This window comes from Mytilus edulis, chromosome 5 (assembly GCF_963676685.1).
Source record: "Mytilus edulis chromosome 5, xbMytEdul2.2, whole genome shotgun sequence".
NCBI classification, from domain to species: domain Eukaryota; kingdom Metazoa; phylum Mollusca; class Bivalvia; order Mytilida; family Mytilidae; genus Mytilus; species Mytilus edulis.
The window spans coordinates 63,415,704-63,432,092 of record NC_092348.1 but is presented as its reverse complement, the minus strand read 5'-3'; the positions used below and the strand labels follow the sequence as shown (position 1 = coordinate 63,432,092).

The following is a 16,389-nucleotide window of genomic DNA, read 5'->3' as shown; positions in this document are numbered from 1 at the left end:
TTCCTGCTACAAACATAAGCCATCTAAAAGTAATGTTTTGACATAGGAGAAGTACACACACATATATATATATGTATATTCTGCATTTTTTTCTAATCAGGCTTCAGTAAAAGTGCAGATACATTGCCATGTCATACTTTCTAGACCTGAATCAGAGAGGAATCCTAGCCTCGTCAGATGGTTCCTCCTAAACAAAGTTACCTATATCCTTGATAACTGCTGTTAGGGCTCTCCAATCTTGTCCTAAGCCATAGTGTTTGGATTTTAAAGCAATGTTCACCGTACGTTCGCATTTGAAATACTTTGTCATAATTTATGAGGCACCTGTGCCTGTTTTTCATCTTACATAATCCACTGTAGGACGTATATTATCCAGTAAACCCGTGACATTGAACAGTGAAGTTTTTAGATACATTTGGTTAAATACAAAAAAAAAAAAATATTATCAATGGAATACTGTTCTCATATTATTGTGTAAAAGTAGAATATTTAATTCATGTCGATGTCTTACAAAATTAGATGTTTGAATTTAGTCGACAACTTTCATGTCCATACTGATTATTTTAAGTGTAATAAAGATATTTTGTGCATTCTCATGATTACTCTTTTAGCAAGAACAACAAGAAAGCTGAGTCAGTTGTAATTGTCGGTTATTGATTGTATTGATTTCCTATAAGATGATATTAATACACGGTTTTAATGACGCAGCAACTATTTACTTTTACCTGCAGAAGTTTACTTTTCGCGTTTAAAGTATTCCGTGATTTACGTCTTAAGTCTCACTCTCTATTGGTATCATTTCCTTAGCTCTAAATAGTTCTTATTTTAAAGCAATATAAAATTGAGGCGGATAGGCCAACAAAATTATTGACTTTATACATCAAATCTTCATTAATTTATCAAGAAATTATTCTCAGATAATTAAAAAATCATGTTCTGAAATAAAGAAAAAAAATCTGATTCTGCTTAAATCAATGTAATTGTCATAAAAAAGTATATCAAAACATAGAATCTCTCACAAATCTTCTTCCATCCAATTTCCGGGAAGAAAAGCTGTCTTACAGAAATAAAAACGATCTTAAAGACTTTCATTACGACGTATTACCACAACCAGTAGTCGTGAACCATTATTTAGGCATATAAATTCCACAATAAGTAAAAAGAACATGTCTATCATTTACATAGGGTTATTTAATGTATACATGAATATGGTAATTTAGTTTGGTCATTTAAGTACACATTTGTTGTACGCTATATCACTCTGACGTCATAAAAGTATCAATGTTAACGTTATTATCGAAATTGACCATAATTTATGTCTATGCATGTCTTCTAGTTATTTGTTTCGTTGTTGTTAAATCACTGTTCAATGATATCAACATTTTTTTCTTTCCTTTGTATTCATATAGACATTTAAGTTCTATATTACGATATTAATGATTTTCTAAAATTTATATGTCTTGTTAGCCATTTAAGATGATACACAAATCTCGAACTGATTTTTTTCCCGTGGTCAATAGGTGTAAACAACGTCATCGAACAATTAGTTTTTACGGTGACGTAATAGCATAAGAATTAAAACTGAAAGTGCACGAATTTGAGCTTAATCTACTGTACTAGGTCACACAATGATACGAAGAATACATATGAATACTGACTTAGCTAGATTATCAAACACATGTACCTTTGGAATTGGACACTTTGTCGTGATATACTGTAACTACACTGAATAAGGGCGTAATCGATAAGTTGCAATATATTAATCATTATTAATTCGAAGTAAAAATTTAATGCACTTAACTTTTTAAGATAATATTTATCATTTATTATAAAAAGGAACAGTAAAAGTTATACCCAGAATGCATCAATCTGAAAAGTCAAATGGATTGATTGAATGGTGCACGTTCAACGCCTTGTTCAGCAATATTATGCTATTTGTTTACGGTTCTAAAGAGTAAGACTCAGTGTTAATTTGCTTTCCAGTGTTTGTCAAAGTTATTGAAATGTAGAAATAAAACAAAAACAAAAAAACAACAACATTGGTTTATGATTGGTTGAATTAAAATAAGCTTATAAATCAAAATGAAGATAACGCATAGTATACCCGAATAGTTCTTTTGCTTTGTAATCTGCACTGATTCTGACCAAAACAATTAATAATAGTTTTAATTATCTACTATTGTTCAAATTTATCTAATAAATCAATCTTTATTCTGAAGAAAGATTGTCTACCAAAGGATATAAAACCCATATGACAAATATGTAGTTTTCTTACTCGGATCCCTATTTTAAAGCGATTGTAATCTGAACAATTCTCCAATAGTAGGTAAAATGTTGGTTTATTTTATTTTTGCATCGTAGGCATATTCATTTCTCTCTATAGAAGGAGTACATTTGCATGCGTTTGTAGCAACATTTCTGAAAAAAGTCAACCTCTTTTTCGAAAACCCTCTTTAAAAAAATAAATATTTAGATATAGTACACAAATTACAAAAACAGATGCTGAATTCACTAGCAATTTAACCAAGAAGTTATATTTTACCAGAAGTTACGATGATTTGAATTGTAAATCGAGTAATGTCGTCTACGGATTATAGTGCAACCTTTGCGGATTGGTATACGTCGGTGAAAAGAATAGAAGGCTAAACAATCGTATGTGTGGTCATAGATCAGACATTAACCTCATGCAAACGACATTCTTTACCAGCATTTTAATCAGTCCGAACATTCCATCGTTTCTATGACAGTTCGCTTTATCGAAAAATATATCATAGCTCTATCAATCCTAATCTTGCAACGCCTCTCCGTAGACAAAAAGAGGACTTCTGGATTAGACAATTGGGAACTGCGACACCATATGCATGGTTGCAATGACAAAATTGATTGTATAGGTATTCTATCTAGTCCTTCGTGTAGCTCGGTGAATGTGATGAATATTTTCAACCCCTTTCCTCGACGTAGACGCAGTCATAGTCATCGTCATTATACCGTCTACTCTGCATGATGTCTCAATTAATGTCTTGCCATTTATACGCAACACGACGGTTGCCACATGTGTAGCAGGATCTGCTTACCCTTCCGGAGCACCTGAGATCACCCCTTGTTTTTGGTTCGGTTAGTGTTGTTTATTCTTTAGTTTTCTATGTTGTGTCATGTGTAATATTGTTTGTCTGTTTATCTTTTTCATTTTTAACCATGGCGTTGTCAGTTTATTCTCGATTTATGAGTTTGACTGTCCCTTTGGTATACTTCGTCCCTCTCTTATACAAAAGCCGCTACATATTCATCACATTTGCACGAAACTATATTCATTACCCCTTTCTTAACTTCATTCTCTGTTCAATTTATGTCTGGAAACCACTGTTACAAACCCTCGTTCAAACCGATACCAACTGGAGAGTTGTCTCATTGACACTCATTCCACATCTTTCTATATCTATTTACATCTATAACTTCGGATATTGCGAGTCACAGACTTTTCAAGCTAGTTCGCATTGGAAAATATGAAAAAGAGAAAAGGTCTTTCTTTAATCTTTCCTTTGCCAACAAAGATCTCGATGGTGTCAACTTAGGCAATTTCCTTTATCATATATTAGTTCAATCGAAAATACTTCCTTATTTCAAAGATCAGTCTGTACCAAACCTATTGCAACTAAATTTTCAATTACAAACAGGTCTTGCAAGATCAATATTGACGACTTCAAGTCTAAACCTCCTGATTGCACTTGTGCTAGTTTCAAATTCACATATAATCCGGCTAGCCATGTTATTACCGGTGACCTCAACATTGTTAATAATACTTCCCTACGAAATGTGTTATCAAAAGGTCCGATATATCGTGAGCCTAAATCCATCCATTGGAAATACAACTTTAGAATTTTGATGGATTCAGTCGAAGATTATGCCAGGCAATGGGCCAAGCGCGAGTGGGAAGACGTAGACACTCTTTCAAAATGGATTAGGGCAGTAAGGTCGTTGATACAAATCAGAATTAATAAACTGAATGGGTCTATCAATGCCCATGCTACATCAATCTTTAAAGACCCAAACATTTTGCAAAAAACTTATCCTACCTCCATGACAAAAATGTTGTTGTCCCCCTAGATAAAGCTCCAAACAACAACGTCTGTGTGTGTAAAACTCATTACATTAACTGCTTGATAAAAGATTAGGTGTTGACAATTCACTTGGAAACTCAACATGTACCCTCACGACACTTACCAAAGAGGAAATCCTGGATAATGATAGGTCTGTTATATGTTCCATTGGAATTTCAATCAAAGATGAAGAAAAGGATCTTCCATCACTGTATTGGATACCTAAACTACATAAGTGTCCGTACAACGGTATATTGCTGGGTCTTCCAAGTGCTCTTTGTAAATTATTAACATCTATTTCATCAGCAATCCAAGAAGGGGTTCAAAATTATTATGAAACTGCCTATTCTAGAGGTGGCGTGAATCAGATGTGGATACTTAAAAATTCCAAAGATCTTTTAGAGTACATACAATCTAACTCTCTTTCATCTTGTAATAGTATTAAAACATTTGATTTTCTACACTTTACACAAGTATTCCACATTCCAGAATCCATAAATTCTTCTTTGTAAAAGATCACTATGGTTCAAACAAAAATTCTCTGAAACTGACATTATAAAGATACTTGATTGACAACATATTTGTTACGTTCGGAAAACGTGTTTTTCAACAGACTGTCGGCATTCCAATGAGAACAAATTCTGCTCATCTTCTTGTCGACTTGTTTCTTTATCATTATGAGGCTGACTTCATTCAGGAACTTCTTAGGAAGAAAGAAAAGAAGGTAGCAATACCCTTCAACTCTACTTTCCGCTATATAGATGATGTTCTTTCACTAAATAGTTCAAAATTTGTTACTATGTTGAACGCATCTATTCAATCGAACTAGAGATAAAGGATACTACAGATACAGTTAAGTCGGCATCATATCTTGACTTACATCTAGAAATTGACAATGAGGGTTGTGAAATTTCCATTTCTAAGTAGCAACATTCCAACAGCACCTGTATACGGGTATAAATATCCCAATTGATACGATACTCGGGACCCGTGCTTGCATTTCCTATCATGATTTTCTTGATAGAGGGTTGCTGCTCACAAGAATCTATTAAATCAAAATTTACAAATGGTGAAGTTGAAATCATCCCTTCGTAAAAGAGGGACGAAAGATACCAAAGGGACAGTCAAACTCATAAATCTAAAACAAACTGACAACGCCATGGCTTAAAATAAAAAAGACAAACAGAAAAACAATAGTACACACGACACAACATAGAAAACTAAAGAATAAACAACACGAACCCCACCAAAAGCTAGGGGTGATCTCAGGTGCTCCGGAAGGGTAAGCAGATCCTGCTCCACATGTGGCACCCGTCGTGTTGCTTAAGTGATTACAAATCCGGTAAATAGTCTAAATTTTACGAACGCCATCACGAGATGGTTGACCGTTATGGAATAACCGTTTCACAAATGATATCGGATATGTTCCTTACGTCGTTACTACAATCCCCTTCCCTTTTATGATTGTGACCTCTCTAATAAGACTATTTACCGGATTTGTAATCAGATAATCAACATGACGGGTGCTACATGTGTAGCAGGATCTGTTTTGGTGGGTTTCGTGTTGCTTATTCTTATATATTCTATTTTGTGTCATGTGTACTATTGTTTGTCTGTTTGTCTTATTTATTTTAAGCCATGGCGTTGTCAGTTTATTTTCGATTTATGAGTTTGACTGTCCCTCGGGTATCTTTCGTCCCTCTTTTATCCAAGTGAGAGGGTTAGCACTATAAAAACCAGGTTAAATCCACCATTTTCTACATTTGAAAATGTCTGTACCAAGTCAGGAATATGACAGTTCTTGTCCATTCGTTTTTGATGCGTTTTGTTATTTGATTTTGCCATGTTATTATGAACTTTCCGAATTGACTTTCCTCTAAGTTCAGTATTTTTGTGATTTTACTTTTTAAGTATAGTCATATGTTTTTAAAATGAATGTCTGAAATTGTGGACGGTGACCCATGGACCCTCTTGTTTTATCAATTTAATATTCGACTCATAATATTAGAAGAACAATTTTCCACTATTCACATTCTGTCCAAGGAGCATGACAAAGTTTATTATATCCTACAAGATCTGTTAACGGATTTTGATATGAAGTAATCAATGAGATGATGTCATTACAGAAACTAATTCAATTAGTACTTGTATCTGATCACGAGTATCTGTTGTTTATCTAATTTGTATAATTTGTCTTTTATATTATACAATGTTATAGCTTTCAGATATCAGTTTTATTTGATTAGGAATATATTATTGACAAACGTTCAGGTTAATTTTCATTGATTTGATATTGAAGATTCAATATTTTTAAAAGGCGATTTTACTGTTTTGTTTCATAATACTTACCTTCTATGCTTCTCTCTGTTTTCTCTTGAATGTTGACCCTTTCATATTTAGATTAGCGGGTTGTTAGTTTGCATGACAAAAATGTGTCGATAGTGCAAACAATGAAATGACAATAACAGTGTAAAATAACCGTCATATCAACCTGATTAGAAACAGATACATTGTATTCATCATCAATGATAAACTCGTTTCTTCATACATTTACTTTGGATACAACCGTCAGTTACATTGGCTACACCGTCATTTACCTTGGCTACAACCGTCAGTTACCTTGGCTACAACCGTCAGTTACCTTGGTTGATAACGTATGATTTTGTTTATGAACTTCTCTTTTATTTGTTTACCTTTAGGTTCTGTAGTTTTGTTATATTTTTTCACAATCGGAATTTCTTTTCCCCTTGAATGCAAATTTCTGAGGAACAAACAGAGGCGGTAACATGTAGATAAGTTCTGTTAATTGATTTGTAAGAAGAACAATTGCTATGACATTTATCGGTTTCGTGTTAATCTATGGATACTTAAAAGGTTAAGAAAGTTGTGGGTAAAATTTAGACATACAATTTCCGGAAAGTTCTTCTTTTGAAGCTGTATATGGAACAAATATTCACAGCCTCGTCCTGACTTTACACGCTATCAGTATTGAATTTAGAATACATTTGTACTTCTATTCCATAATTGCTTAATGCGACTTTCTTAAAGTATTGTCCCTATAGAGACTTAGTATTTCTGTATCATCCTGATCTGTATAAGAGGATATTAAGACTTAACTTCAAATTTGACATATGTGTTTTAAGATAAGGGGGTTAAAAATATATCAGTGTAATACTGATATATTGGAACATTACTTATCTGCAACTATCTATGGCTGACTACATTGATTGATCTTTAATATAATGAAAGTATATCTATTACATACTATTGTGTTGGGAACATTTAACAAAAAAATCTTATTTTCATTTGTAAAAGATTTTGTACATTGTATGCAAACAAGTTTGAGCTTACATTTAATACCCTTTCTTTCCAACCACTTGAAGTTTTCTTTCTGTGGCCATTTCATTTACAAATAAGTCAATGTATAAAAGGAATATATTAACCCCTCTAGTGGACATGTTTTGTTAAAGGTTGTCTAGGTTTCCAATGACAGTTTGATTAACTCTTATTAATGATTGTTTACAAGCTTCTGGTACGAAGTAAATAAGTTAGGAACCTATATATGGAAACAATCTGTTTATCTGATTTACTAATAACACATCAATTCCGGTGTAGTTTTTAAATGAAAACAAGATACAATATTTATCCCACAAGAAGGGTAAATATGAAGATTTGTAAAGGACGACACGAGTTGACTATATAAGAAACATTATGCTATATAACTAAAGTAGTAATTAGTTTTAAAAGGTAACAGGATTATAATTGAAAACGCCAGACGTGCATTTCGTCTACATAAGACTCATCAGTGACGCTCAGATCAAAATAGTTAGACAGCCAAATAAGAACAAAGTTAAAGAGCATTGAGGACCCAAAATTCCAAAACGTTATCCCAAATAAGGCTTAGATAATTTATTCCTGGGATAAGAAAATCCTAAGTTTTTCGAAACATTATAAGTTTTGTAAATAGGAAATTAATAAAAATGACCATATAATTGATAATCATGTCAACACCGAAGTGCTGATTACTGGGCTGGTGAAACGTCCACCAGCAGTGGCATCGACCCAGTGGTGGGAGATTATACAATATTCCAATCGTCTGAGAGATATCAGCAATTGTCAATCAGTTTGTGATCTACTGATGTATTATTTAACACGTTATATATTGTTTGATCTATGATGACGCAACACATAGATGACGTTTCAATGGGTATACTAATTCCCGTTGAGTTGTTCATTTATTAAAGTTTAGCAAATTGTTTACGGAAGACTTCATACAGGTTGGTGTTCACGTTTTGAAAATGAGATCTTTGCTTTACAGATGAAGAATGTTTTATGTGAATATGAATATCGAAGGTTTATTATTGTTTGCATTTGCATCAAAAATAATGTAATGATGTCATTTTAATGTTGTATTTAACATTTCCATTAAAGCGGGGGCTTGGCATGCCACAAAACCAGTTTCAACCCACCATTATTTTCTTAAAATGTCCTGTACCAAGTCAGGAAATGGCCATTGTTATATTATAGTTCGTTTCTTTGTGTGCTACATTTTAATGTTGTGTTTCTGTTGTGTTTATTGTCTTATATTTGATGCGTTTCCCTCAGTTTTAGTTTGTATCCCGGATTTGATTTTTCTCAATCGATTTATGAGTTTGGAACAGTGGTATACTACTGTCGCCTTTATATAAGACACTGGCGATAGGGATTGCAGAAATTGTAAGCTTTCCTATGAAAATAGGAGTTCTGTTCAAATGTACATGATTTAGGAACAAAGACATTGTGTAATAAATAGGTTTATCATCATGAATATTGTGAAAAATAACATTTCAATACTTACACTAATACATGTTATCCATTATATTTATTACGTATAAAGGTATTTTCTAGATATAAAGTTTCTGATAGATACAAAAACGACGAGGGAATAGCCATTGATTTTCCAATATGTGACTTGATATTTCTATGAACAACTGCTGATGGTAAAGTAGGTGAAATATCTTTGTATACAAAATGTAGCAACATCTGGTGGTCGCTGTTTTCCCCTAGCAAAACAGGAATTTTGGGGCTTATTCCCAAGTTTCCAGTAAGGTCTTTAGTTTCAAAAGTTTTGAGGGATTTTTTTTATGTATTGTGTTATGTTGTCGTCATTCGTTAAAACTTGATTTCTTACAAATAAGAAACCACTAAATGATCGGCTATATGAAAGAAAAAATCTATGAATCAAATGTAATCAGTTTTGGTAAATCACACTTGCTTGTTAGTTTTGTCTTTTGTACAAACAAGACAGACTGTTCAAAGCACAATAGATTGCATGAGATTATTTGTATAGAACGCAAGAAACCTAAAAGGTAAATGCTTGTAAATATCGGAATTAATTTGATTTATCTCTGAACATGCATGATCTATTTGCCATTGATATAAAAATGAGCTTTCTTATCAGTTTGAATAGAGATGGAAACGGGGAAAGTGTCATAGAGACAAAAAGACTCCACAACACGACAAAAGAGCAGAAAAAACCCAAAGGTCGCTTATTGGTCTTTAACACATCGAGAAAATCCCAGCTTCAGATGGAACCTACACAATAATGTTTACTTGTTCAGCCAAATGGACGCCACATCCGGAATATTCAAATAAACCAAAGGAATAGGTCCGGTAAGGGCCGATTTTTACCTCAACTTTCAAGTTTATCTAACGAAAGATTTTAGACACTTTTTAAACACTTAAGTGTCTATTTCAATTGATTCGATTAGTTAATGTGACAGATTTTAACTTATTTAGTCATTAAAAACGATCCGATTCAAGATTAAATATGAAAAATCTATCAAATATGCCAAAAACGTCACTTTTCAGATGGTTTTTGTCAAAAATGAAAGTGGCCGCATCCGTGTTTATCCTCAACCTTTATACATATTATGTATTATCATCAAATACATCTTACATTTCAATATTATGAATGAACACGAATGCGGCCACTTTCATTTAAGACGGAAACCGTCTAAAATTTAAAAAAATGCTAAAATTGTGAAGATCTCAGTAATTGTGCATGACTTAATAATGCTAGTACCCGATATATGTGCATTGTTTTGTCAAAAACAGCCCATATTGATGTAGCAGAATCATTCTACTTTCCAATAAACAGCTTAAATATTACATTTTCACAATTTTGTAAAACTGCTATATTTTGGGGCCAAAAATGGTCTTACTGAACCTACTCCTTTAGAATCACACAAATCTGACAAAGACAAGGGATTCCTGATTTTAGACAGGTGCTAAATTGTGACGAGTTAAAATGTTTCAATCCTTTCCTTATAGGCCTAGTTGCATGTTTTATTTCCTATTCTAGATTCATCAAGTTTGTTATTGCAGCCATCAATTTCAAATTCGTTATTTATTTAATAGAATTTGTAGATAAAAAGGATACTGTTATTGATTCTTTGTGTCATTAGCAGTGTTGGTTAATATCAAGTACTTTTTGGATGATTGATCAGAGCAATACACGAGAATACTGTGTTGTGGTTTATTATCTTGATAAATGTTGCATACAATGATACAGGTTGGCTTAGTATCATACAATTGACAGCTATTATACAATTTATTGAAATTGTATTTGTCTACCGTCCAAATATAGCTGAATGATATTTTACGACTTTGATATGTATAGGAAGTAAACAAAAACCGCAAGGGTTTTAGACGTAATAGTCAGAACAAGCCTAAAATAAACAATTACGACACAGAAAAATAACGTGCATGATTTTTTTATTTGTTTTAGTGGCTTTTTACTAGCTTCAGTAACTGCGAGTACTCTCAGGTCTGTATTAATAAACTCATCATAGATACCAGGATTACAATTTTCTATATATGCCAGACGCGCGGTTAGTCTACAACACTCATCAGTGACGCTCGAATCAAAAATTGTTTTATAGGCCAAATAAAGTACGACGTTGAAGAGCATTGAGGACCATAAATTCCTAACAGTTTTGCCAAATACAGCTAAGGTTATCTGTTCCTGAGGTAGAAAAGCCTTATTCCTTTTTAAAAAACTCAATTTTTTTTTAACAGTTAATTTATATTTATGAACATATCAATGATAACTGAATCAACTAAGTGTCTTTTTGTTGTTGGAGTGTGCAAGTACCCGACCACGTCCACTCTGTGTAGTATTTGCATTTGTATCCATCTGATGAGTTAAGCCTTCTTAAACTGATTTTTATAGTTCGTTCTTATGCTGTACTGTTATACCACTGTCCCAGGTTAGGAGAGGGTTGGGATCCCGCTAACATGTTTAACCCCGTCACATTCTGTATGTATGTGCCTGTCCAAAGTCAGGAGCCTGTAATTCAGTGGTTGTCGTTTGTGTTTGTGTTTCATACTTGTTTTTTGTTCACTTTTTGTACATACATTAGGCCGTTAGTTTTATCATTTGATTTGTTTTACATTGTCATTCGGGGCCTTTTATAGCTGACTATGCGGTATGGGCTTTGCTCATTGTTGAAGGCCGTACGGTGGCCTATAATTGTTAACTTCTGTGTCATTGAGTCTCTTGTGGAGAGTTGTTTATACCATATCTTTTTTTTATTCATTCAATGTTTGACCTGTTATCGAATGAGGATGTTAACGAAGGGCTAAAATTGGTCCTAAGATTTTGATGTTTTTTAATGAGAACAAAATGTGTACATATTTCACATAGAAATACTTGTGATAATAATATTAAGACAAAGAAACATTTTTTAACACATTCCTTTAAGATTTATGAAGCAATGACCCCTTAAATAAAAATTATTTGCATTTTTTATGGAAAAAAGAGTAATCTAAGCATCGAAGGCTAAGATGAAATAAATGGGCAACCCTAACAGTCTTATATTAACTTTAATATTTCATTTATTGCAAAGCGGAATCTCCAAAGGGATGCACACACGTGTCCGAAGAAATACCACAGTTTTGCTGAACAAACTTTCATACGTCTTCCAATAGTAGTTATATCGGTCTTGCAACTAGTATACCGTAACGTTTTGTTTCCTGTTATACCAATCTAGAAGCAAAGGGGAACTTTCTGTCCCTATCATTTATTTTTAGGAGCTTTGAACGTTTAGGTTCTTAAACCATTATTATTATGTTACTGATGTAAAACAAATGTGTGATTACATGTATGCTTCTAATATATTAAATTTTAATTCTGTTTAAAAGTATGAATTGCTATATTGACGTCAACTCGTGGCCTTTTAATCATAATCAATAAACGTTTATTTTCATTTCAGGGGCTTTTCTAATTCCGTATGCTGTCATGTTGGCGATTGAAGGAATACCTCTTTTCTATCTAGAGTTAGCGATTGGACAACGATTGCGCAAAGGTGCCGTTGGCGCCTGGAATCAAGTCTCGCCATATCTTCAAGGAGTTGGTATTGCTTCAGCAGCTGTATCATTTAACCTTGCATTGTATTATAACACAATCATGGCGTGGTGTGTTTTATATCTCGTCCAAAGTTTTCAAAGTCCACTTCCATGGTCCACATGTCCGACACATATCGAGGGTAACGTTACTGTTGTAAATAAAGAATGTCAGGTGAGTCATCTGAAAAATAGAATTTATGTATTAAGAAATACAAAAATATGTATTTAGCGACTAAATCGAAAATATAATGCAGGATCACAAATAGCATTATGCATATAAGATCGAAGAACAATAGACTAAAAATAGTCCATATAGCACCACAGACAAAATAGAACACGATCTTTCTAAATTGAATAAATTACAATGTAAATACAGGCTCTCGTTGAGGCCAAGGACGTCCTGTTAAACAAATAACTCGCCAAGTGCTCCTTTTAAAATCTGGTGATTATTTTTTACCTTCACACATAGTTTACAATTGTTTCTAAAATAGTTTAAGTCAACACCGGTTTGATGTTTTTATTGGTGTATAAATTACTAAAAGAAGAAGAACCAATCAAAACTACATTTACATTTTTTTGTAACTCTACAAGAATATTTAAAAAATTTTTTTTTTAATTATCTGCGTTTTATTTTTCATTGTGTTTTAAATTTTCACTAAATGATTTAATTTTACTGCAAACAAAAATTTCTGTTTACCCTATAAGGTCTTATGGGATGAGTAACACTGCCTCTTCATGAACATCTGCCGTCACCCTTTTTTTTTTGTCGTTTAGGCGATGCATGTTAGACTCTTCGTTTCTTTCTCTTAAACATGCCATTAACAGTCATTTCTTCTCTGGTGAATAGGTATTAACTTCATATTTTCAACAGATTCCCCGGCTTGCTGAATCGTACTGTAATTAGGGAGCTACCATTTAGTTTTTATGGGGTGGGGGCTAGAATGAAATTTGAAAAAAATAGGCAGGACAGGAGTTTTGAGTAAAAAAAAAAGGCAGGATGAGACACTTGCAAAAAAAAAAGTCAGGACGACAATTTAGGTAAAAAAAAGTCAGGATAAACTAAAAAAAAAAAGGCAGGACCGAACAGAGTGAAAAATAAAAAGGCAGGACAGAGATTACAGCAAAAAAAAAATGCAGGACAACATTTTTCCTCCTAGCCCCCCCATAAAAATCAAATGGTAGCTCCCTTAATCTACCCAATAATCCACGTCGACAATACTTGTAACATAAGATTTGATCTTACTAGCATGCATTTTGTAGTCTTTCGAGACTCTTTTCTGTTCATGACAATAAAATCAGACAGTTATGTATTTCTGTTTGCGATAATGATGCTTTAATGACTTATTTGCATGTTAGAAAAATAGTTTATTTGTTCACATTAATTACATAAAATCCATAATGATATTAGGAGATAAAAATAGATTTTTTAAGTGTAATTGAATTTAATTGTAAATGTGCATGGTAAATTTGTATTCTTGGTTATAATTGTTCTAATTTTAGAAATTCCTCAAATGCAAGATTTTAATCAGTATTAAGCATTATTATACATTTAACTTGTTGAATGTTCCTGTTATACTGCCATCAACGTAGTAAATGAAAATGGTTATCACCAAGAACATTTTGCTAATAAAAAAAAAGCATTAACATTAATTTTACTAAATAGCGGAAGCCCGTCTTCATGTGCGGGATTTTTCGCTGTGTTGAAAACTCATTGGCGACTTTCGGCTGTTTTCTGCTCTTGGATTGGGTTGTCTTTTTTGACAATTTCTCCGCTTAATTATTAATTTTGCTTGTCTTCTAGATTAGCGGTCCAACGACATATTTTTGGTACAGAGAAACATTAAATGTAGCACCATCAATTAATTCAAAAAGTGTTCTAAACTGGAAATTAGTGTTAGCTCTGTTGGCAGCTTGGGTTGTTGTCTTCCTTTGTATGGTAAAAGGCATCAAGTCATCTGGAAAAGTAAGTGATTTATTGTGTGTAATATATTTGCGCGGAACTATTTATAGACTTGTGACATATAATGGTTTCTTTATATGTTTAATGTGTATATTCTTTGAAAATTAATGTAGCAGTTTAACTATTCAAACAATAATAACATAAAAAGCTATTTACAATTCTTTCTGCGTAACTTATTTCTTAAAGAATAAAGGAATTCCCTACAGTATATATATAGCATGTTTCTATAGATAAGTTGTCTTTGAATTAGTTCAGACTTACTTGATAGTCAAATTTAATCTACAGCCTTTGTTCTTCCAATGCAAGTTTCAAGCTGAAAGTTTTATCCATAAACACTGTATACACAAACACCAGGGAAAACAGCTCTATTTTAATATTGTTTCAAAAGGATCATATTAGTTACATAGTGTGTTGGTGACCTTATACGATATATACGGGGTCAGTAAATATGGGAGCTGCTCGAACCCCATATGGAATTTACTGACCCCGTATAAGTCGTATTAGGTTACTAACACACTATGTGACGAATTTATCTTACCGACTATCTTTATTTGTTGAATTTAGACTAGAGTTGTCTTATTTGTAATTTAACCACATTTTCTTTATACTGAAGTGTTAAATTTTAAGAACCTACTTTCATTGGTCTGCACACAAGAACTAATGTCAACAATTACAGTTTTATTTCAACAACTTTAACAGTATTAAACAGAACTTTCAATACATTTAAATGAATCAAATAGTGCAAAAGTCGTAACTCCACTACTAACTGTGTAATGCAATAAACCCCGCTTCGTACTAACATAATATGGAATATACACGGTCTCCACGCAGACTTTTTAAACCAAGCATATTCCTAGAAATGTATGGAGCTAAGGTAATATTATATACACGTTTCATAAAGTCTCCGTCATTTTGTTCGAAACCAACAAATGTCCAATCATAAGTGAACGAGCTTTACATGACATTGTTTGCATAGGAATACTTTTAAAAATAAAGTAAACTAAAAGCTTGATTGAACTTGTAATTACAAGGTTTCAACAGTGTAATTATAAGAATTTGAGTTTTCTATGTATTCTATTTTAGAAGGGTCAACCGAACGCACAGTTTTGTAAACACCTTTACCATCAATCAATCTACAGAAAAAAGAAGATGCTTTTCGACAAAAATCGATTTGCACACACAGATATACAAACGGAATCGACATAGTACAAACAAATACGCCCTTTATAGCTATAGCTTGCTGTTCGGTGTGAGCCAAAGCTCCATGTTGAAGGCCGTACCTTGGCCTATAATAGTTTTCTTTTATAAATTGTTACTTGGATGGAGAGCTGTCTCATTGGCACTCATACCACATTTTCCTATATCTACTAACTGATCATTGTATCAGAATTAAAAAAAAACAAACAAAAAAAAACAAGACGTTATCGGAATTCGCAGAGCAAAAAAAGGGCCATTTTCCTAACTACAAACAGATCTACTCTTAAATGTATCGTATTGAACCGATTTTACAATACCCGACTACTAATATATATGTATGGTTGCATGGTTAAGATGAAAAATGAGTAAACAAAAGTGTTTTATCTCCGTTATGCTTAGCTGTATGTTTTCAGAATTCCAATTATGGAGACTGTCTGGTAAAATTACGGATATGTAATGAGATACACGAACCTTATGCATTTTTATAGTGGTTTGTCACAAAATATGTTCAAAGAATGCATTGATTTCTACCATTTATATCTTATTGTGGGAGGAATATTTAATTTTTTTCATTAACCATTTGACTTTTGACATTTATTTGAAAGCCATTTCGAACGTCTGTAATTCAAGCATTGTTATGAAGGCAATTAACGAGTTGGAGACAATTTTGACTTCGTGCTTGTGATAATTACGGTTTTATGTGTCGGCCTTTATTAATCTAAGATGAAGAAATAACACTGTACAACA

The 16,389-nt window shown here is 32.9% G+C and overlaps 1 protein-coding gene across 1 annotated transcript in view; it reads left to right on the top strand.

Annotated features, from left to right (window-relative positions):
* Positions 1–16,389, top strand: part of LOC139524175 (sodium- and chloride-dependent transporter XTRP3-like) — a 44,759-nt gene that overhangs the window by 20,316 nt on the left and 8,054 nt on the right. Inside the window, exons 2-3 of the mRNA XM_071318799.1 lie at positions 12,353–12,657; positions 14,287–14,448. Coding sequence (XP_071174900.1) covers positions 12,353–12,657; positions 14,287–14,448 — 467 coding nt within the window. The remainder of the gene's footprint in view (positions 1–12,352; positions 12,658–14,286; positions 14,449–16,389) is intronic.